The sequence below is a fragment of the Hyla sarda genome, chromosome 8, assembly GCF_029499605.1.
Source record: "Hyla sarda isolate aHylSar1 chromosome 8, aHylSar1.hap1, whole genome shotgun sequence".
Taxonomy (NCBI): Eukaryota; Metazoa; Chordata; class Amphibia; order Anura; family Hylidae; genus Hyla; species Hyla sarda.
This window is the reverse complement of record NC_079196.1, coordinates 192,101,023-192,125,935: the sequence shown is the minus strand read 5'-3', so window position 1 is coordinate 192,125,935 and position 24,913 is coordinate 192,101,023. Positions and strand designations below refer to the sequence as shown.

The 24,913-nt window shown below is 43.7% G+C and overlaps 1 protein-coding gene across 1 annotated transcript in view; it reads left to right on the top strand.

The window, feature by feature from the left end:
* C8H7orf50 (chromosome 8 C7orf50 homolog) overlaps positions 1-24,913 on the top strand; it is a 273,243-nt gene that overhangs the window by 225,562 nt on the left and 22,768 nt on the right. Inside the window, exon 4 of the mRNA XM_056536534.1 lies at positions 8,223-8,410. Within this exon, the coding sequence (XP_056392509.1) occupies positions 8,223-8,410 (188 nt within the window). The remainder of the gene's footprint in view (positions 1-8,222; positions 8,411-24,913) is intronic.

Here is a 24,913-nt window from a genome sequence, read left to right as displayed (position 1 = left end):
TTGCAATGTACAACATCAATTTATCTGTGGGTATATAGACTACAGTGCTGCTTTATACAGCAACTCTCGCGGGACATCTTCTAAAATCAGCGTTGTTTCTTCTCTTCTCCATCTGGTCCGCGCCTACAATTTTTTCCAGCCACAATACTTTACTGTTAAACCTGCAAAACAAACCTATTAGGATCCATACTTTACCATCATCACCCTCCAGATTCCCCTTTTAGAAATGAGGAGGAATACAGGGGAGTATAGGTGTAAAGGGGTAACAGAGGGATGCAGAAAGGTCTACATGGGTGACAGGTGTGTAGAGAAGTGTACATGGGTGACAGAGGGGTGTTGGGGGGGTGTAGAGGAGTGTACATGGGTGACAGAGGGGTGTTGGGGGGGGGGGGGGGGGTGTAGAGGAGTGTACATGGGTGTAATGGAATGAAGACAAAAGATCAGACCGGCAGACTCACCACGATTCTTTTCTTCTTTTTTTGCGTCAGCAATGCATAGACAAATACTCACAAACTTGGGGGGTCAGGACGTGCAGTGGGGGGACAAACTGGCAACAGACTCCGTTTCGCACGGACCCGTGCGAAACGGAGTCTGTTGCCAGCTTGTCCCCCCACTACACGTCCTGACCCCCCAAGTTTGTGAGTATTTGTCTATGCATTGCTGATGCAAATAAAGAAGAAGAGAATCGTGGTGAGTCTGCCGGTCTGATCTTTGGTCTTCATTCCATTATATCAACTGTGCCTCAGTTTTGACCAGAGCACCACCACCCTCATTTCACATTCATCCACCTATACCACATCGAGTCCACCAGTGAGAGCAGTGCCGTGCCACTCGCGTTATCTTCAGTGTACATGAGTGACTGAGGGGTGTTTTGGGGTGTAGAGGAGTGTACATGGGTGACAGAGGGGTGTTGGGGGGTGTAGAGGAGTGTACATGGGTGACAGAGGGGTGTTGGGGGTGTAGAGGAGTGTACATGGGTGACAGAGGTGGTGTAGCGCCATGTACATGGGTGACAGAGGGGTGTTGGGGGTGACGGGTGTACATGTGTGACGGGTGTAGAAGAGTGTACATGGGTGACGGGGGTGTAGGGATTAAAGAGGGGTGAATAGGGGGATTTGGACATTGGCGATAGGGGGAGTAGATTGGGGGGGTGGTCAGAGGGGTGTGAACATGGGTGACAGGGGCGGACAAGGTGGACATGGATAACAGGAAAGTGGGTGAAAGGAGGTAACAGAGGAGTGACAAAGGGGGTCTGATAGAGGGGAAAGGGTGCACTACCTTAACTAAGCTGAGCCGAGCCGTCCTTCTGCGGGGGGCCCGAGTAACATCAGGCAGGCCGGCCTGTGTGCCTGTGACTCACTCACGGCGCCGCAGGGGGGAGAGGGATGCTGTGTGCACACGTACATGCAATGCGCACGCAGTGTTCCCTTCCCCCCTGTGCCTCCGTGACGTGCAGGCCGGGGCAGGAGACTTTAAAAAATAAAATAAAAAATTTGCCTGCTGGAACCCGCAAAACCCCCAGAAGTTCTTAACGGAACACCAAGGTTGAGAATCACTGCCTTAGTCACAAAGGGTTTGGGGAGTTCTGACTTTTGTATAAGATGTATGGGCACCTCTACAATACTGTTAAACTAGTGGCAATTGACCAAGTTTAAGAAGAGCCTGGATGCCTTCTTTGAAACATATAATATTTTAAGTACCGGTAATAGGCACTAGATTTATTTTTTTCACAATAGGACACAATAGCTGTTTGATGCCTTCTTAACCACTTAACGACACAGGACGTAAATGTACGTCCTGTTGCCCTGGTACTTAACGCACCAGGACATACATTTACGTCCCATACATGACTGGAGCGGTGCTTGCATCATGCAAAGCAGGTCCCAGCTGCTATCAGCAGCCAGGGACCCGCCAGTAATGCCAGACATTAGCAATTGCGCTGATATCCGCAATACTGATCACGGCATCTGCAGCAATGCGGCACTGCCTCGGGCATCCGATCATCCAAGATGGCAGACGGAGGTCCCCACACCTGCCTCCATCTGTCCAGCAGACCGGAGAAGTATATAGTCGATAATACTTATCAGTGATATGCCCATGCATAACACTGATCATTATCAGCAATCCAAAGGTTGCAAAAAAAAGTCATAAAAAGTGTAAAAAATAATAAAAATAAAAATTAAGTGAAAAAGCCCATCCCCCAATAAGAATTTCCATTTTTACCTCAAAATGTTTAGAAAAAAAAAATTATTAAACATATTTGGTATTGCGCCATGCGTAAATGTCCAAATGATCAAAATATGTTTTATAATAATCCCGTGCGGTGAACGGCGTAAACGTTAAAAAAAAAACACACACTGAAATTATTGCTTTGTTTTCACATAACATTCCAAAAAAAATTCATAAAAAACGAACAAAAAGTCCCATATAGGCAAAAGTGGTACCGATAAAAACTGCAGATCACGGCACAAAAAGTGAGCCCTCATTCAGCGACCAGGGGTATGACCTTTGCTGGGCATAGAGAGTTGAGAGACTCACCATGTAATGACCTTTTTGAACAGTTTCAGTTCTTAAAGGAACCGTTTCAGTTCTTAGAGGAGGGGTGTATTGAATAAAAAAAAAAAAACATGGTGGCATTGTTCTGTGGTTACATTGGCTGTTGGTGGTATCGCAGCTCAGCTGAAGCCAGTGGGGCGCCAGAAATGTCACTTTGCATATCCTTTTAGACACCGAAATTCCTTCACTTAGCAGATTTCACTTTTCTTGATGTAATTGTGTCTGAGTGTGATGTTTACCTGTAAGTCATGGCAGAGTCATTTCCTCGCGCCCCCTTCTACACTCCCCCGAGTGCTGGTGTTTACATTACATCTGCTGGAACCGCAGTTGTCCGCATTACTTCAAAAGACTCCTGCGCTAATGTTTTCTTATTTGCCCCCCTTCCTTGACTTCAGTGAAATCTTAGCGGTGTTCTTATATTAAACACTGAGGACGGGGCCCTAATGAAGTAACATGTCATTAATCATTGTGGTCTAAGCTGCGAAAAAAATCTAAACAAAACACAGTTCTTTGGGCGTATATGATACTTAAACTGTAACAGCTGTACAGTGCCTCCCCAAACTGCTATATAAGATTACCCTGGGGAGCCCGTGTGTATACATCCATGTTATTATACTGACAAGCCAAGAGATGTTTATACTTAAGACCCCCAGGCCACCTCCATGCATGTCATGGTATGGGGAAAAGGACTGTTGCATCCAAAGAAACATATAGAAATAAGTATCGCATGCAATTGCGGTCTATCTAGTGACGATTTACTGCATCTTTAATGCAATGAATCCACCATGTCTCTTTTGCACAGCTGTCTTACATTGATGTGCCTCGCGCGATTTGGGGAGAAGCTCTCTTGTCGTGGAATCAAATGGCAAAGAATGAATCTTTGAACCCAAAAATTGTCCCAGCCTGTGGTATAGAAGGGAAGGTCACCAACCATAGTTATCCGCTGGGGAAGAACGTAAAATTGCAATGCATAGCCTTACCTAAAGGGGTACTCCGGCTTTATATATCTTATCCCCTATCCAAAGGATTAGGGGATAAGATGTGTGATCGCAGGGCTCCCGCCACTGGGGACCCGCGTGATCTCGGTGCAGCCCCCTCCATTCATGTCTATGGGAGGGGGCGTGACAGTCGTCACGCCCCCTCCCATAGACATGAATGGAGGGGAGTGACATTACTAGGGGGCGTGGCCGTGACATCACATCCCCGTCTGGAGGCAATGCCGGGGGCTGCACAGAGATCGCGGGGCTCCCCAGCAGCAGGACTCCCGCGATCATACATCATATCCCCTATCCTCTGGATAGGGGATAAGATGTATAAAGCCGAAATACCCCTTTAACCCCGATATCTGCCCCATAAGAGACCAGGATTATAAATGGCACATGGGACCCTGTTGCAGATTTTGCATTGGGGTCTAGAATCTAAAAGTTACACCTTTTTGGCTCTATTGTAAAGATTAGATTTTGACAATAAGTATATCTCATGGGAGAACTTTAGACAGAAACAATAATTTATGACCACGGAATAGACATGTTGGTTCCCAAATGGAACCTTCTTATGGGATCCCATCTGCTAGCATTAGTATTATATGTCTAGGGAACCATTGGTTGTTGATGACTGCGCCAGTGACGTGAATGAACCTGTTACCCACAAGAATTGTCTAGACTACAATTTGTATGGCTAGTTTCGTGCCTATCACCGTGATGTCTGTTGTCGGGAGGTTATCCAGAAGCCCATTATAGCATTGGAGAATCGTGTAATTAGATTTAAAGGGGAACTCTGGTGGAAAACCTTTTTTTTAATTTTTTTATTTATTTTTTTAAATCAACTGGTGCCAGAAAGATAAACAGATTTGTAAATTACTTCTATTAAAAAAATCTTAATCCTTCCAGTACTTATTAGCTGCTAAATACTACAGAGGAAATTCTTTTCTTTTTGGAACACAGAGCTCTCTGCTGACATCACGAGCACAGTGCTCTCTGCTGACATCTCTGTCCATTTTAGGAACTGTCCAGAGTAGGAGAAAATCCCCATAGCAAACATATGCTGCTCTGGACAGTTCCTAAAATGGACAGAGATGTCAGCAGAGAGCATTGTGCTCGTGATTCAGCAGAGAGTACTGTGTTCCAAAAAGAAGAGAACTTCCTGTGGATCATACAGCAGCTAATAAGTACTGGAAGGATTAAGATTTTTAAATAGAAGTAATTTACAAATCTGTTTAACTTTATGGCCCCAGATTATTTAAAAAAAAAAAAAGAGCTTTTTCACGGGAGAACCCCATTAAAGTACATATGTATATTGAAGGATAAAGATATATCTAAAAAAAATAAAAATAAATGTTAAACCCATTTGTTTCCTCGTCACGTCAGTAGCACATCTAGCCACCACCTAAAAACACACGCCCGCTATATATCTAAATTAGGAAGCCTCCATTCACAATTGTCGTCATTCACAGAGGAATGTAGTAAGGCCTCCCAGAATTCTGAGTGACACATTCCCTTCAGACATGACAGCGGCAGGTTTCTGTTTTTTGCATCACGCCCATTATAATATTCCTTAAATTAAGCTCATCCACACCTTTTTGTCTCTGAGTTATTATAAAGCAGCCTAACACCTACTAATACCGTGTTAGCACCCGGGATGACCCTCGTGAGTGGAGCGCTAATGTTTACCTCAGAGGAAGGAATCAGTCACATATTAACTAAGGATTTAGAAGTGAAATACATCAAATCTTCACTTTTAAGAGCAATTTTAAAGAGCTCAAACCTTAAAGGAGTAGTCCAGTGGTGATTCAGTGGTGAGCAACTTATCCCCTATCCTAAGGATAGGGGATAAGTTGCAGATCGCGGGGGGTCCGACCGCTGGGGCCCCCTGCGATCTCCTGTACGGAGCCCCGACAGCCCGCGAGAAGGGGGCGTGTCGACCTCCGCACGAGGCGGCGGCCGACACGCCCCCTCAATACAACTCTATGGCAGAGCCGAAGCGCTGCCTTCGGCAATCTCCGGCTCTGCCATAGAGATGTATTGAGGGGGCGTGTCGGCCGCCGCCTCGTGCGGGGGTCGACACCCGCTATCTCGGCGGAGAGCCGGGGCCCCGTACAGAGAGATCGCAGGGGGCCCCAGCGGTCGGACCCCCCGCGATCTCAAACTTATCCCCTATCCTTAGGATAGGGGATAAGTTTTTCACCACTGGACTACCCCTTTAATCCTATGTCTTCAGCAATGTTTCTATCTATGACCCTACTCATGGTATATATTGGCACACCCACACCCGATCCATCCATTGAGTTAATCTAATATTTACTATGTTGAGTCCATTTCTGACCATATACAGTTATTTTGTGGGGCGGCCGCAACATTGACAGAAGTCGTCCTTTACAATAGCCTGAGTTTATCCTTATGATTTCTGCTTTGGCTTCCGCCATAGATTTTCCATCCAAGAAAAGTACCCCACGTTAACATAGCATTAAAGGGGTACTCCCCTGGAAAACAAATCAACTGGTGCCAGAAAGTTAAACAGATTTGTAAATTACTTTTATATAAACATCTTAATCCTTCCAGTATTTATCAGCTGCTGTATGCTCCACAGGAAGTTCTTTTCTTTTTGAATTTCATTTCTGTCTGACCACAGTGCTCTCTGCTGACATCTCTGTCCATTTTAGGAACTGTCCGGAGCAGGATAGGTTTGCTAATGGAATTTGCTCCTACTCTGGACAGTTCCCAAAATGTACAGAGGTGTCAGCAGAGAGCACTGTGGTCAGACAGAAAGGAAATTCAAGATGAAAAGAGCTGTCTCTGTAGCATACAGAAGCTGATAAGTACTGGAAGTATTAAGATTTTTAAATAGAAGTAATTTATAAATCTGTTTAACTTTCTGGCACCAGTTGATTTAAAAAAAAAAATAATAATAATGTTTACCAGTGGAGTACCCCTTTAAGATGAAGCCTATAGACCACAGTTTCTTGTATCAGTTAAAATGATAAATCTATTCGGAGTGTCTTAGATCTGATTAAATGTGAAATAAATTATAGGGACAGAGAGTTTTCTGAACTTCAGACCTCCAACTGAAGTAAAGCAATATACGCTTCTCTCCAGCCTAAAATGGCTGATGACAGGAAGCAACATAATTTTTAACCCCTTCCTAACACTTGTGAAGCAATCACAGGGTGCCGATCGGTTGTCAAAGCAGTCAGAACTCTTCTGAAGACCTAAGTGTCCATGTTTAAATCATGTTAGGGTGTAATAGGAGAAAAAAGAGTGTACTGCTACTAGTAAATGTTTCTGTGTAATGTACAAGTGATCGAACCATCAGGCTGACTAAAAAAATGTGTATCCTCCAGATAGGGAATAGGTTTTTCAGTACGTTTTTAGAATAGTCCTCTACTTTAAAGGGGTACTCGGTGGAAAACTTTTATTTATTTATTTATTTTTTTAAATCAACTGGTGCCAGAAAGTTAAACCGATTTGGAAATTACTTTAATAAAAAAAAAAAAAATCTTAATCCTTCCAGTACTTATTAGCTGCTGAATACTATAGAGGAAATTAATTTCTTTTTGGAGCACAGTGCTCTCTGCTGGCATCTCTGTCCATTTTAAGAACTGTCCAGAGTAGGAGAAAATCCCCATAGCAAACATATGCTGCTCTGGACAGTTCCTAAAATGGACAGAGATGTCAGCAGAGAGCTCTCTGTTCCAAAAAGAAAATAATTTCCTCTGTAGTATTCAGCAGCTAAGAAGTACTGGAAGGATTAAGATTAATTAAGAAGTAATTTACAAATCTGGTAGACAAGAAATCCAGCTCACCGTGCAGTTGTCTATTCACCGGCAATGTGCTATGGCAGGCATACAATGCAGAGAAACAACAGAGGAAAATAGTCCAGTGAAAAGGGATCGTGCCAAATAAAATTCTTCTTTATTGTAGTAAAAGCCAGTATACGGGAACAAACATGGACAATGTGACTCGTTTCAGGTGTCGTAGTGCATCCTTAGTCGTGCACAACGACACCTGAAACGAGTCACATTGTCCATGTTTGTTCCCGTATACTGGCTTTTACTACAAAAAAGAAGAATTTTATTTGGTACGATCCCTTTTCGCTGGACTATTTTCCTCTGTTAATTTACAAATCTGTTTTAACTTCCTGGCACCAGTTGATTTAAAAAATAAAAAAAAGTATCCCTTTAAACAAAAAAAAATATTGCTTTGACAAAAAAAAAGGTGTGTGTGTGTGTATATATATATATATATATATATATATATATATATAATATAAAATGTGTGTGTGTGTGTGAAGAAAGAAAAAGGTCCTGCACTAGATTGGTTGCAGGTAAAAACTTCTCATATCTTTATTTGAAGATTCTGCAGTACAAGGCTGGAAGTCTGACGCGTTTCGCTATAGAGCTTAAGACTCAGGATTAAGACTCTACGATGAAGCTCTATAGCGAAACGCGTCAGACTTCCAGTCTTATACTGCAGAATCTTCAAATAAAGATATAAGAAGTTTTTACCTGCAACTAATCTAGTGCCGGACCTTTTTCTTTCTTCACTAAGTGAGCAGCCGGAGGCGGTACCGGCCGGTCCGCGGCACAGGTGGTGAGGTAGGCGTGCACAGGGTGAGCGGCTCACAATCCAGCCTTCTGATATATATATATATAACAATTATTCTATTAACAGGTAGAATCTGAAGACCCTTTAGATATTGAGGACTTAACCCCCGTGGAACGCAGGGTCTTTGAAAGGAAGTTGAAGAAAGAACGGAAGAAGGAGGAAAAGAAGCTCAAAAAAGAGGGACTCGCTGAGGAAACGAAGAAGGAACCAGAAAAACCTTCTGCGGGCGACCTGGCTCTGCAGTACTTAAATTGGTATGTTGATTGTTTACATCTGATTTTTGGAACCTAGGTACTGAAGACACTGTGATCTATCCCCATTTTATAGTTGCATTTTTTTTTTTTTTTTTTAATCTTAGACTACCGGTATTTTGCAGCTTTGCTTGTTTTAGGGTGTTAGGATTACTATGTCCTGTTTTATAGTCATTTACATGTAATGATACATTCACGCTGTGTCCGTTGTGCTGATACACCTTCTGCCGGCTCCGTTACTTTCGATAATGTACCCTATTCTACATTACATTCCAGAACAGTGTCATGCTCATATATGTGCATACTTTGTGAATCTATTTTCCTACTAAAATTCTAGCATACTTTTGTGTACATTTTTTTTACATCCACTATGTGCATATATATGTATATATATATATATATATATATATATATATATATATATATACACACACACATACAGACATGTTTTACATGTTCGTTGGATATTTATAGATATAGGGGGAGATTTATCGAAACCTGTGTAGAGGAAAAGTTGACCAGTTGCCCATAGCAACCAATCAGATTGCTTCTTTCACTTTTCACAGGCCTCTTTTAAAATGAAAGAAGCAATCTGGTTGCTATGGGCAACTGCACCACTTGTCCCCTGCACAGGTTTTGATAAATTTCCCCCATATACCCTACATCTGTATACACTTTGGGGGAGATTTATCAAAACCTGTGCAGAGGAAGAGTGGTGCAGTTGCCCATAGCAACCAATCAGATTGCTTCTTTCATTTTCCACAGGCCTCTTTAGAGGCCTGTGGAAAATGAAAGAAGCAATCTGATTGGTTGCTATGGGCAACTGCACCACTCTTCCTCTGCACAGGTTTTGATAAATCTCCCCCTTTGTGTCTAAATTGATATATGCATACATGTTTTTATCTACATACAGATATATGAATATTTTGCAATTATGTTATATAGCATGTTGAGAGTGCATGCACATATATTCACACTCTCCATATATATTGTTCCCATACATATTATGCAATTTTGGTTCATTATATGATTTGTATTTATTCTGGTCCATATCCATGTATTACACATCTAAAACACTCATTCACCTCCTGGTAATAATACCTCCAGTCCATGGTTTCTGGCATTTTTGGCAAGTCCAACATGGTCCATGTACGTCATTCTTGTTCCGGAACCTATGATTTTTGGAAGCAGGACTATATAAGGGGCATATGCCCGTAATTTTTTGTGCCACGACTAAGAGCCAGTGTCGGCTCAAAACGCGTCGGTTTCTTGTACCATTTTATTCACCATGGCTATCCTCTGATTTTAATGGCTGTCCGGGCATGCTGGGAGTTGAAGTTTTGCAACATCTGGAGGGCCACTGTTTGAGACAACTTCTCTAGAATGAAGGAGCACAGTGCTAGCGCATTGCAGTGGCCTTTTTGTCCTATACACAGACTTGTTACGTAGCTCCATTGAATCCCTTGAATAGGACTGTGTTGCAACACTAGACACTGTTCCTGGACAGAAATTGGGACTACCAAGGGCAGCGTGTATGGAAAACTGCACAGACCTCTGGGTATGAGACTTTATCATAGCCAGGGGTCAAGTCCTGGAAAAAAAAAAAAAAAGGGGGGGGGGGGAACTCATCCAAGATTTCCACTAAAGGGCTGGTCCTGCGGGACTCCTGCATAGGGAACGTTGTTCCTGCTATGAAAAAAGTACAGGAACTTGGTTCCCATGTGTTCCTGCAGAACTTGAGCCATGATCATAGCCCTTCTGGCAGGAAACACTGGAGAAGTGGTGGGGAGTTTAGGGATAAGTATAGTGATCTCTGCCAAAGGGGCTTTACGCAAGTCCTGAGTAGAGATGAGCGAACTTACAGTAAATTCGATTCGTCACGAGCTTCTCGGCTCGGCAGTTGATGACTTATCCTGCATAAATTAGTTCAGCTTTCAGGTGCTCCGGTGGGCTGGAAAAGGTGGATACAGTCCTAGGAGACTCTTTCCTGAAGCTGAACTAATTTATGCTGGAAAAGTCATCAACTGCCGAACCGAGAAGTTCGTGACGAATCGAATTTACTGTAAGTTCGCTCATCTCTAGTCCTGAGTAAAGGGTATGAAAAAGCCACAACATTACAAAAAGTGAAAAAAAAAATGAAAGGCTCTAAAACACGTTACAGTAAAATCTCCCCATAGCGTATATTGACGGGGAATATAAAAGTGTGTGGTATTGAGATATGTCCCCTATTGGGAAAAAAAGGCTCAAAAATCTTTCTAAATGTGGGAATACTGTAGTGTACTCACTGCAGTGTGTTATTACCTATAAAACAGTACAATCTCCCAATGCCGTTTAATCATCTCTTATCCCTCCCCTGGATCATTTCATCCCCCTTTATACCCTGTGTATACCCCTTGCTTTGTGCCAAATTATCTCCCCCTTAACCCCCTGAGCCACATAATTTCCCCCTGAGCCAGACATTGGTCTTCTGCGTACGTGCTGGGGCTTCTGCAGGGGCGTGCAGCGGGGGTCTGGGCCCCTTACTGGGGTATTGGCTGTACCCCCTGATGGCGGCCCTGTGTACAAGGTAGGGCAAGCACATAAGCCTGATTGTCCCCTATTGGGAGTGGTATGTTCCCTATTGGGAGTGGTATGTTCCCTATTGGGAGTGGTATGTCCCCTATTGGGAGTGGTATGTCCCCTATTGGGAGTGTTTTGTCCCCTATTGGGAGTGTTTTGTCCCCTATTGGGAATGTTTTGTCCCCTATTGGGAGTGTTTTGTCCCCTATTGGGAGTGTTTTGTCCCCTATTGGGAGTGTTTTGTCCCCTAATGGGAGTGTTTTGTTCCCTATTGGGTGTGTCCCCTAATCGGAGGGTGCAAATACATTAAAGGGGTACTCCTGTGGAAAACTTTTTTTTATTTTTATTTTTTATATCAACTGGTGCCAGAAAGTTAAACAGATTTGTAAATTACTTCTATTAAAAATCTTAATCCTTCCAGTACTTATTAGCTGCTGAATACTACAGAGGAAATTCTTTTCTTTTCAGGTTACAGAGCTCTCTGCTGACATCACGAGCACGGTGCTCTCTGCTGACATCTCTGTCCATTTTAAGAACTGTCCAGAGTAGGAGAAAATCCCCATAGCAAACATATGCTGCTCTGGACAGTTCCTAAAATGGACAGAGATGTCAGCAGAGAGCACTGTGCTTGTGATGTCAGCAGAGAGCACTGTGTTCCAAAAAAGAAAAGAATTTCCTTTGTAGTATTCAGCAGCCAATAAGGGCTGGAAGGATTGAGATTTTTTTAATAGTAATTTACAAATCTGTTTAATGTAAAGCAATTTACAAATCTGTTTAATGTAAAGCAATTTTAACTTTCTGGCACCAATTGATTTAAGAAAAAAAAAAAGTTTTCCACCGGAGTATCCCTTTAAGTCTAAGACTCTGCTGGGGAATTAAAAAATTGTCCCCTATTGGGAGGTGTCCGCTATGGGAGAGTTCACTGTATATACAGTATTAATAAGTTATGGCCGGTTTGCTCAAAGGCATCATTATTCAGAACTGGAGATTAAAATCATTCTTAATGGGGGTTTGACCCTGTTTTTTTTATTTTTATTTATGATTGGTAGTGGTCATTCCTCTGGGACCCCCAAACTTTTTATAAACGAGAAAACCTTCAGACATTCTTCATAGGAATTGAGTGTGTTTTTATGGTCTGATCTTTTTCTGTATATAATGATAGTACAAGGGCACCCAATTCACTAGCCAAAAATGGGCCTCTAATCGTTGCATGCTGTCTTGGATCTCCAGCCATCTTACTTTTGTGATCCTTAAAAATGACAGACCACAAAAGAAAAAAAATATATGCTTATGGGATGTTCCTTTAACTACAGTTACTTCATGTAAATGAGCGACCAACTACGGTTAAATGATGTACGTATTGGGAATCATTGAAAATTCTGAGTGGTTTCAAAATCCAACAAAATTGCCAGTCAAGGGATGTTTATTGGAGATGGTTTTGTTAAAAGGGCCGTAAGCTGCTATATCATATAGATTTAGAGCCAGTAATGTTCTTAACGTACACAAATAGACTACATAAATAAACCTTTAGCAGATGGGGTGGAATAACTAGGTATGATCGGACTTTTAATTTAGATTCCTGAATGGTTTTGGTAATAAACATCCAAGGCAGAAGAACGGAGTAAATGTGAACCATCTGCTGGGGCCGTGTTTGTTTTCCCTAGCAAGACAGAAACGTCTGAAATCAGTGCGAGTTGCACAATAAGATTTAAGATAATAGGATCCTATTTTAGGATGGCCTGGACCAGCGCCATTACTGGCACCGGGAAGTCGCAAGTATGCTCTTCTCGTAAGTTGCCGCTTATTACCCAGATGACACTGGGGGGGGGGGGGGGGGTGAAAAGGAAACGAGCAGCACATTCCCCCCCCACAGATGGGACTCCTCTCTACGTTGTTCAGGGAGATGACAAGAGCCTCTCCTATCTGGTCAACAGCTGGAATTGTGTGCTTTATTTTTTTTCAGACCCTTAAAGATGTACTCTGCCCCAAGATATCTTATCCTCTATCCAAAGGATAGGGGATAAGATGTGAGATCACGTGGATCCCGCCACTGGGGACCTCCGCGATCTCTCCTGCAGCACTCCTGTATATCAGCAGCCCGTAGCTATGTTTGCTCCTTGGCTTGATGACGAACGATATACGGGGGTGCTGCAGGAGAGATCGCAGTGGTCCCCATCGGTGGGACCCTCACGATCAGACATCTTATCCTCTATCCTTTAGATGGGGGATAAGATGTCTAGGGGTGGAGTACCCCCTTTAAAATGCGCATGACAATCTGTTTTGTGTTCTGGATTGCCAACGGGAAACAACTTCTTGGGTTTTCCTCCACCACAAAACACTAATAACAGAGGTGAAAGATTTTACAATAGCTGGAATCAATCTGCAGTAAAAGTTTATTGTTGTCAGATCTGTCAGATTTTGAAGGTTTTTTTACTTTCATCTGGGCAACCATAAAGGGCAGCCCCTTAGATAGCACTGTTGCCTTGTTGCAGCATCGGGTTCTTGGCTTCTAATTCAATCAAGGACTAAATCTGTGTTGGAGTTGGTATGTCCTGCCCATTCCTGTCCTGTAGTGAGAAGAACACAGGGAGGTTAAAAGGTCCCTCCTTACACCCACTCCAATGTTTTCTTGTCCCCAATGGAGACAGGTGCAGAGAGAGGGACTCCAGTTATCCTCCAAAAATTGTAAGAATCTTAAGATTTTCTGAATTTCTTGTCTCTGTCGTGTGGTTAAACCTGTCCCTGTTATTATGGTCTTCTTTGGTACTTCAGCTGTAGGACCTTCCTTGCAGTTTAATGGTCCTATTCACACGTACAGTATTCTGCGCAGGTTTGATGCGCAGGATTTTCTGCTGCAGATTTCAATGTAAACTGACTGAGCATAGCTTGAAATCCTGTGCATAATACTGTCACAAAAACCCTTATTTTATGCGCACCCCTAGTGCGTGGTTTAGGCTCAGTGGGACTGCAGCCCAATGGACCGGTCACATATAAATAAGTGGAATTACAGTGATCCATGATCTTCTCATATGATTAATAACACAAAAAGGCTGGGATTTTAAACATGTGCTTCACAGTATTCTCATTTACATTTTAATAAAACCTAATAAAGGCTATATTAGGGGTGGGCATAAAAAAGGGTTTTAGGGACCCTGGGCTTTGGTCCATAGTCAATTGAATTTGTCATAAGTGACCCTAACCCATTCTTGGGGATTTTTTGGTTATAAATCATCAATCTGCAAGTGCCAAGAAGATGATGCCTCATGAAAACAATCACATTTCGTCACTAATTCATGATAAAGGGTTAAATGTCAGGTCAATAAAGAAGCAGGAGAGATGGAAGACACTAGCGCAAAAGTTAATGCACAGGTGGATATGGAGATTATGGACACTTTTATTATTTGATAGAAAGTAGCTAATTTTTGAGGATGCACCTTGCCACAGGGAAAAGAGTGTTCGGCTAGGTTCAGACTACGGAATCTTCAGATGGAAAAATTCCATCTAGAAATTCCGAGTGTGTCCAGCGCTGACTGAATCATCGGCGCTAGGACCTCACGGACATTGCAGTCCCCAATAGACTGCAACGTGTTCCGAGAGGATGTCCGCCTGAAGAATGAGCAATGCCATTCTTCAGGCGGAAATGTGACGGCGGATTTTCCGTTCACAAATTCCGCTTCAAAAATTCCGAAATGTGAATTGGTAAACGGAAAACCCATTCGCTATACTGTACATTTTAGTAAGCAGAATTTCTGCCTGCAATTTCAAAGCGGGATTGCAGGCAGAAATTCCGTAGGCTGAACTCGGCCTTAGAGCTTTTCTTCAGGAAAGGCAGTATCACCCCAATGGCCAGAAAACAGTCAAGATTTCATTCCATCTAAAAAATGAATGGTGGGAATTTAAAGGGTTACTCCGCTCCCCAGCGTCCAGAACATTGAGTTCCGAACGCTGTGTGCAGGCTTCTGTGTTCACGCCCGACCCCTTGTGACGTCACAGCCTGCCCCCTTAATGAAAGTCTATGGACTCCCATAGACTTGCATTGAGGGAGCTGGACATGACGTCACTTGATGGGGCGTGACGTCATGAGGGGGCGGGCGTGAACACAGAAGCCGACACACAGTGTTCGGAACTCAATGTTCCGGATGCTGGGTAGCGGAGTTACCCTTTTAAAAAACTAGTCTCTAGCAAGTCTCTATCCAGCAAAGCTGATGTACAAGCAGAGTCTTAGTGGTTGGCACTGCTAAATACATTGAAATGAAGGCTTGTATGGACAGACATTCCTTTTAAAATATCAATCACATAAAAAAGATACAGTGGCACTCACCACAATACTGTCTTCATAATATTTTTATTGTAAGCTTTCAGTGCAGTACATCTCGGCATCCAGCCACAGCGTGTTCAGACGCCAGTGGCGTCTGAACACGCTGCGGCTGGATGCCGAGAAGTACAGCACTGAAGGCTTACAATAAATATGTTATGAAGACAGTATTGTGGTGAGTGCCACTGTATATTTTCTTCTATGTGATTTTCTTGGATAATGTTTATCATAAGAGTCCAGACCTTTAAAGGGGTACTCCAGTGAAAATCTTTTTTTTTTTTTTTTTTTAAGGGGTATTCCGGTGGAAAACTTTCTTTCTTTCTTTCTTTATTTTTTTTAATCAACTGGTGCCAGAAAGATAAACAGTTTTGTAAGCTACTTCTATTACAAAATAATAATCCTTCCAGTACTTATTAGCTGCTGAATACTACAGAGGAAGTTATTCTCTGGACAGTTCTTAAAATGGACAGAGGTGTCAGCAGAGAGCACTGTGTTCCAAAATGAAAAGAATTTCCTCTGTCCATTTTAAGAACTGTCCAGAGTATGAGAAAATCCCCATAGCAAACATATGCTGCTCTGGACAGTTCCTAAAATGGACAGAGATGTCAGCAGAGAGCACTGTGATTGTGATGTCAGCAGAGAGCTCTGTGTTCCAAAAAGAAAATAATTTCCTCTGTTGTATTCAGCAGCTAATAAGTACTGGAAGGATTAAGATTTTTTTAATAGAAGTAATTTATAAATCTGTTTAACTTTCTGGCACCAGTTGATTTAAAACTTGTGCCAGAAAGTTAAACATATTTGTAAATTACTTCTATTCAAAAATCATAACCCTTCCAGTACTTATCAGCTGCTGTATGCTCCACAGGAAGTTATTTTCTTTTCTAAGTTTATTTTCTGTCTGACCACAGTGCTCTCTGCTGACACCTCTGTCTGTCTCAATCCCCGTAGCAAACCTATCCTGCCCTTGACAGATCCTGACATGGACAGAGGTGGCAGCAGAGAGCACTGTGGTCAGACAGAAAATGAATTCAAATACTTCCTCTGTAGTATACAGCAGCTGATAAGTGCTGGAAGGATTAAGATTTTAAAATAGAAGTAATTTACAAATCTGTTTAACTTTCTGGCACAAGTTGATTTAAAAAAAATAAAAATAAAAAAATGTTTTTCACCGGAGAACCCCTTTAAAGAATTCAGGCATCCTAAAAGCCCAAGGAGCAGCAATTTATTTTTTTTTATTAATGATTCCCTTATTTTTTCCTTTACTTTATCTGAAAAACATTTTAATTCATACAATAATTTCCTATCATGTGTTTGAGGGATATTTTATGAGGCCAGAATATTCAGCTAATAAATAGAGATGAGCGAACTTACAGTAAATTCGATTTGTCACGAACTTCTCGGCTCGGCAGTTGATGACTTTAATCTGCATAAATTAGTTCAGTCTTCAGGTGCTCCCGTGGGCTGGAAAAGGTGGATTCAGTCCTAGGAGACTCTTTCCTAGGACTGTATCCACCTTTTCCAGCCCACCGGTGCACCTGAAAGCTGAACTAATTTACGCAGGATAAGTCATCAACTGCCGAGCCGAGAAGTTTGTGACGAATCGAATTTACTGTAAGTTCGCTCATCTCTACTAATAAACATTGCTTTGTGTCAGATCTGTGATTTGTATTTTTGCTACAAAGTAAAATACTTGAGTGACCGTCATCTAAATGGGTTCCATAACTTTTTTTGGGGGGCCAGGGGTTATTTATGCCAGTTAGAGTTGATTCTATTTGCTGAAGCTTTTAAGGCCACGGTCCGATGACCATCCTCCCACACGTGTACTTGTGTAATCCACTTTTAGTATAGTATTTACTTGAGCACCAGAATAAACAGCACCTACAGCTGCTACGTGAAGATGGGGAACAAATGTTTCCTGTACTTCTCACCCTTTGTTTACCATCCACATGGCTGTGTTTACTCCTTTTTTCGGCATCACAGCTTGTTCCACTCTCTTCGCCATCACACGCAGTCCAGTCTCACATTGTGGCTTTGTCTGTTTGTTTTTGTGTACGGAAATTTTGGTTTGCAGCATTTATATATTGGGAACTTTAATCCCAATTAAAGTTTCTATGTTCTCCACTTTTCAACACTTAAAGGGGTATCCGGTGTTCAGAACGCTCAGAGCCATAGGCCGTGGTCGTGACATCACGGCCACGCTGCCTCGTGACTTCACACCTAGCCCCTTCCATTCAGGTCTATGGGACACGCCCCCTCCCATAGACATGAATGGAAGGGGATATGGTGTGACATCACGAGGCGACGTGGCCACGACCACTACCGCAGAAACCCAGCGTTTGTTTAGAATGCGTGCATGAGTGGGGTGCTGCGGGGGGGGGGGGGGGGGGGGGTTTGGGGCCCCAGCGAATGGATCCCCCGCGATCAGACATCAAGTCTCAGAGAGAGTGAATGGAGTGGAGGTCAAGCATGCGCGCTCCAGTCACTTGGTAGACAATTGACGTTGGTTCTCGTGGTTTTTGGCTGTTCCAGCAGGCAGACCCCAATGATCAACTAGTTATGAGGGTATAATTTTGAGATAGGTACTTTAAGGGATAGCTTGTTATGAAGTTTTCTAATATAAATAATACAAATATCTAAAGTGCACCCTTAAAAAAAACAAAAAAAAATAAAACCTCTTGACAGATTGTAGAGACATATCAAAACTTTTGACCGACTGGGTCTAAGCAGTGAGACCCTGACCAACTGTTTGAATGAGCTGGGAGAAAAGTCTGGCTGACCGAGACAATCCCACAGACTCACATTGTAAGTTTGTCACCCTTAGCTTGCTCTTCTCCCAGCTAGTTTTATGTGTGGGAGGTGATAACGCCCTAATAGTGTTATGTGTGGGAGGTGAATATGGCCCATCTTAAAGGGGTACTCCGGCCGTAAGACATCTTATCCCCCATCCAAAGGAAAGGGTATAAGATGTCTTACAGCGGGGGACTCCCGCAATCTTGCATTCGGCACCCACCTCTTTGAGCTGCACGCCGCGCTGCCAGCTCACAAATTGCCAGGTGCCGACCATGGAGTCGGAGTATCGTGACGTCACTACCCCGCCCCCGTGTGATGTCACCCCCCGCTATGCAAGTCTATTGGAGGGGGCGAGACGGCCATCACGCCCCCTCCCATAGACTTGCATAGCAGGGGTGGAGTCGTGAGGTCACAATACTCCGGCCCCCGTGGTCAGCACCCGGCAGTTTGTGAGCTGGCAGCGCGGTGTGCAGCTCAAAGAGGTGGGTGCCGATTGGGTCCCCAGCGGTCAGACATCTTATCCCCTATCCTTTGGATAGGAGATAAGATGTCTTAAGGCCGGAGTACCCCTTTAAGGAATGGATACTCCCCCTTGATTACAAGTGTGTGGGATTTTAGTCTAGGGGGATTTATTTGAGCCTTGTGTCAAGGGGAAAATGTTTGAGTTGCTCTCCAGACATCTTGGCTATGGGGACTTCGCTTCCCTTACTCTGACTGGGCCCTCGTGACTTTGTGAGTGTGGCCCCCTAGCAGATGGTGGATGGTGCTATTTCATGCTATTACTTTGGCTGGGGGTGGAGCTTTAAACAAAATGGGTATACGCTGTCTTTTACGGAGGAAAAGGTGCAGTGTTTTGCAGTGAACGGAGTGGGGAAAAGGGGTGTGCCCAGTGGGCAATGGTTTGGGCAACCCAAAAAAACCTAGAGGACCAGTGAGGTGCTAACCGACATTGAGATTCTGAGCGCCTCCATTGTGTAGGGTTCACGTGGGTTGCCTGTCATCTTCCTCACAATAGCACATCTGTGTATTTCATATCCTTGGTTTATTTCCTCCTATAACTTCTGACGTGGCCCAGTGTAATCTTGTTTGTTTCTCCATTGAGATATTGAGTAATAACTGGGAGGAGACTGGGAGTCCTCATACATTCCTCATCACATTCTTGGCTTTTAGTTGATATCTGGAAAGGCTTGTAATCCTATCCCCGGAGATGACATTTAATCATACTGTCCTCTAAAATGTCATTATTGATTTAATTTTTTTTTTTCAAGTAGTTTAACAGAACAGCATTGAGGAGAATGGTCAGGATGTGAAATTAATCTGCGATTCCTTTCTCATTTATCGATAAAAAAGGAAAAGAGGAATTTACCGTATATACTCGAGTATAAGCTGTTTTTCAGCACGATTTTTCGTGCTGAAAATGCCCCCCTCAGCTTATTCTCGAGTGAACTCTTCGCCTGTCAATCCCTTCTTCAGTGATCTTCAACCTGCGGACCTCCAGATGTTGCAAAACTACAACTCCCAGCATGACCAGCATGCTGGGCGTTGTAGTTTTGAAACATCTGGAGGTCCGCAGGTTGAAGACCACTGCGGCCTTCGTCATCATCCGGACCCCCCTTTAAGTTTTCTACTCACCTTCCCTCGGTGGGAAGAAAGGGTTAGCGTGTCCGGGCCATCTATGCTGCAGGGACCGTACGGTGGGGAGGGTTAGTCGTTCCGGGCTGTCCATCTTCATCGGGAGGCCCTCTTCTCCGCTCCGGGCCGGCCCCGGACTAGTGACGTTGCCTTGCCACGTACCTGCGCATGAACATCCCTGCGCGTCGTCGTCAAGCAACGTCACTAGTTCGGTGTGAGGTGAGATTGGAAATCTCACACCGGCCCGGAGAAGAGGGCCTCCTGGTGAAAATGGACAGCCCGGAACGACTAACCCTCCCCACCGGACGGTCCCTGTAGCATAGATGGCCCAGACCAGCTCACCCTTCCTTCCCTCCGAGGGGAGGTGAGTAGAAAACTAAAGGGGGGGTCTGGATGATGACGAAGGCCGCAGTGGTCTTCAACCTGCGGACCTCCAGATGTTTCAAAACTACAACCCGCAGCATGCCCGGACAGACGATGGCTGTCCGGGCATGCTGGGAGTTGTAGTTTTGCAACATCTGGAGGTCCGCAGGTTGAAGACCACTGATAAAAGGACTGAAAGTTGGTGATGAAGGGGGGGGGGGGAATGATGACGGGGGTCTGGATGATGACGGGGGATGATGACGGGGGTGATGATGACGGGGGTGAAAATGACGGGGGTCTGGATGATGACGGGGTCTGGATGATGACGGGGGGGATAATGTATTTCCCACCCTAGGCTTATAGTCGAGTCAATAACTTTTCCTGGGTTTTTGGGGTGAAATTAGGGGCCTTGGCTTCTCTTTGGGTCGGCTTATACTCGAGTATATTCGGTATGTCCTAAACTCTGCAGGTGCTTCTGCTCATCTGTGGAACAGAACAGAATGTCTTCCTTTTACGCTCCATCCCATGTATTACGACGGGTAAGAGAGTCCATGCCTGCCTTATGTGGAGAACGGATCTGAGCTCTCCACTCATGGCGATGAATAAAACTCAGGTCAATTCCGGTTCTCTCTATCCTGATTGGAGAACATAGAGACTTTTCTTCGAGGCCGATGACCGAGATTTGGTTCTTGGCCATGCTCCAGTTTCTAAAGTTAGTTCATAGAGGCAAAACTGACCACATCAACCCCAGCTGTGTTAATAGAAGACTACAAGGAGCTCGAATGAGATCATAAAATCTGGACCCAAGAGGCAAAATGTGTAAAACTGAATGAAGATGTAACGTGTTGAGCTACTAGAAGGAACGGTGGGAAAGTCTCTTTCTTGTGCATAGTAATTTTACAAGCCAGGACATTTGGACCCAAGAGGCATAAAGTGTAAAGCTGAATGAAAATGTAACATGACAAGCTTCTAGGAGGAATGCTGGGAAATTTGCTTCCTTGTGCATATTAATTTGCCAGTCAGGGTCCTTTGTTGTGCTGTAGAAACACTGCGTGTATGTGACCATGATGGATAGGGTCACCGACTCTTATTTCCATAGTCTACCCACACCCTAATTACATGCGTGAACATGCCGCCATATGCAAATCTCACCAGAATTCCAATATTCTAGGGTCATGTTCTAAGTTGTAAACACCCATGAGCTTTATAGCGCTTGCTTATTTCAGGGTGTCCCAAATCATAACTCTTGTTTTATATAAATAAATGTCTATACAGTGATCCCTCAACTTACAATGGCCTCAACATACAATAGTTTCAACATACAATGGTCTTTTCTGGACCATCGTAAGTTGAAACCAGACTCAACATACAATGTACAGACAGTCCAGATCTGTGAAACGTGTCAATGGCCGGAAGAACCGACCAATCAAAATGGGCATTTCACTGGTAAAACCCCTGTATTACTGAAGCGTATGCACTGACTGATGTCTGGTAGCGCCCCCTACAGTACAGAGTGGTATTACATGTTCTGTATACTTTACCTGTACCAGGGTTAGCTGCTTCTTTGGACACCAGGTGAGGGCGACTCCATTACTTGTTTTACTTACAGGACCCTGAAGAAGCTCCTGTCCTCTACATAGACCAGTATTTCTCATGCAGGGCGGCCCCAGCTGTTGCAAAACTACAACTCCCAGCATGCCCGGACAGCCAAAGGCTGTCCGGGCATGCTGGGAGTTGTGGTTTTGCAACAGCTGGAGGCTCCCTGCTTGGGAAACACTGACGTAGACAGTGATTTACAGCTCCCAGCAGATCTTTCCTACTTTTAGATGTAAAGATTTGCTTTATCTATATTAGTTATCTACTTTTTTTTTTCTTTAATCCTCACTTTTTTTTCTTATTTTCGGATGACATTTTGGAGGCTTCAGAACCAATTACCAGATTCCCATAGAGTTCTGGTCTCAACATACAATGGTTTCAACATACAATGGTCGTCCCAGAACCAATTAATATTGTAACTTGAGGGACTACTGTATTGGCTTATTCTTCTGGCTTCCTAAGAAATTAAAGGGATACTCCATTGAAAAAAAAATTTTCTTTATATCAACTGGCTCAAGAAATTTAAACATATTTGTAAATTTCTTCTATTAAAATATCTTAATCCTTCCAGTACTTATCAGCTGCTGAATACTACAGAGAAAGTTGAGTTTTTCTTTTTTTTGTCTGACAAGAGTGCTCTCTGCTGACACCTCTGTTTGTATCAGGAACTGCACAGAGTAGAATAGGTTTACTATAGGGATTTGCTCCTACTCTGGACAGTTCCTGACATGGACAGAGGTCAGCAGAGAGCACTGTGGTCAGACAGAAAAGAACAACTCAACTTCCTCTGTAGTATACAGCAGCAGATAAGTACTGGAAAGATTAGGATTTTTTTTATAGAAGTAATTTACAGATATGTTTAACGATCATGAGCCAGTTGATATGGAAAAAAAAAATTTGTTTTTCACCGGAGTACCCCTTTAAGCTTAGTCCTTGTGCCTGAGCGTGGGAAAACTAAAGCTAAATTCCATTGGTTAGGCACTGCTTAAAATGACTGCCGCCATCCAGACCGTGGCAGGCACTGGCATAGAAGATGGAAAGACTAGTCTGTGTGGCTAGGCTGGCGTTCTTGCTCTCGTAACACTGTGCCACCCTGACATCTGTGTAGTCATTGCTCTCGTAACACTGTGCCACCCTGACATCTGTGTAGTCATTGCTCTCGTAACACTGTGCCACCCTGACATCTGTGTAGTCATTGCTCTCGTAACACTGTGCCACCCTGACATCTGTGTAGTCATTGCTCTCGTAACACTGTGCCACCCTGACATCTGTGTAGTCATTGCTCTCGTAACACTGTGCCACCCTGACATCTGTGTAGTCATTGCTCTCGTAACACTGTGCCACCCTGACATCTGTGTAGTCATTAGAAGTCCCTGCTGCTCATGTCTCACTGTACTGTGCTAGACCACGTGTTCTTTGTGCGCACCGGTCGCAAAACACGGTCCATTAATTTCTGTCAAATAGAATTTGTGAAGCGTTACTATCCTTAAAAGTAAAACATTTTTGATTAATCCCAACTGATCTCTAGCTGTGTGTCTCTCCCCAGTCTTCGCCTGATCCGATTCATTGCAGGAGAGATAATGGGGTCCCTGACCAAATTAAAACCTTTGACACGCGTGTGTGTGTGTGTGTGTGTGTGTGTGTGTGTGTTTGTGTGTTGTAACATGTCAAAACTTTTTTTTTTTTTTTTTTGTTAATGACCGCAACGCTTCAAGTCAAAAAGTCACTAGCAATGTGTATTCAGCGGTGAGTTCAGGCATGCATGACTCCAAGCGGAGGACCCTTCCAGCACATGTTATGATGGGTTCCCTATTGTCATTCAGTCTGGTGTGCTTTGACCAAGTTTCGTTGAAGGGGTACTCCGGCCCTAAAACATCTTATCCCCTATCCAAATAATAGGGGATAAGGTATCTGACCCCGGGGGTCCCGCCGCTCCCGTCACGCCCCCTCCCATAGACTTGCATAGCGGGGGCGGGGAGTGACGTCACAAGGGGGTGGAGTTGTGACCTCACGATACTCCGCCCCCGTGGTCGGCGCCCGGCAGTTTGTGAGCTGGCAGCGCGGCGTGCAGCTCAAAGAGGTGGGTGCCGAATGCAAGATTGTGGGGTTCCCCAGCGGTGGGACCCCCGCAGTCAGACATCTTATCCCCTATCCTTTGGATAGGGGATAAGATGTCTTAGGGCCGGAATACCCCTTTAAAGGGATACTAAGGTGTACTCCGGAGGAAAAAACATTTTTCAAAATCAACTGGTGCTAGGATGTTATACAGATATGTAAATGACATCTGTTTAAAAATCTTTAAGGAGTGCTGCAGCCTAATACAACTTATCCCCTTATCCGTAGGATACGGCATAAGTGTCTGATCACAGGGGGTCCGAACCCTGGGACCCCTTGTGATCTCCTGTGCAGGGCGCCGGCTCTCCGTGTACAGGAGGCGTGTTGGCTGCAGCATGATGCCGCAGGCGACACAACCTCCTCCATGTATCTCTATGGGAGAGGCGAAGATGGAGTGTTGGACCCCCCATGATTAGAAATGTATCCCCTATCCTGAAGCTTGGGGATAAGTAGTCAATGGCTGCAGTACTCCTTTAATCCTTCCAGTACTTATCAGCTGCTGTATACTAGAGGAAGTTGTGTAGTTCTTTTCAGTCTGACCACAGTGCTCTCTGCTGCCACCTCTGTCCGTCTCAGGAACGGAGGTTTGCTATGGGGATTTGCTCTTACTCCTGACAGTTCCTGACACAGACAGAGGTGGCAGCAAAGAGCACTGTGGTCAGACTGGAAAGAACACAACTTCCTCTGTAGTATACTGCAGCTCATAAGTACTGGAAGGATTAAGATTTTTTTACTTTTAGAAGTAATTTTCTAATCTGTATAACGTTCTCGCTCCAAACATTAATTTTTTTCTCCAGAGAACCCCTTTGTAATGTGTTCACTAGTCTTGGAGATATATCCGTAAGAGCAAAGTCGACCCTACCTATTTACAAGACTACCTACCTGACTATCTCATATTTCATGTGGTCTCCCGACCTAGGAAAAAGAAGAGTAAGGCTTGTTCTATTTCAATGCCCGATTTGAGTTGCTTGCTAGTAGCCTATTGTCCTGTCTCCTTTAAAAAAACATGCATGCTTAGTCAAACATAGCATCCATGTGTTAAAGGGGTACTCCACTGGAAAACATGTTTTTTTTTCTGTTTTTTTTTTTTAAATCAACTAATGACAGAAAGTTAAACAGATTTGTAAATGACTTCT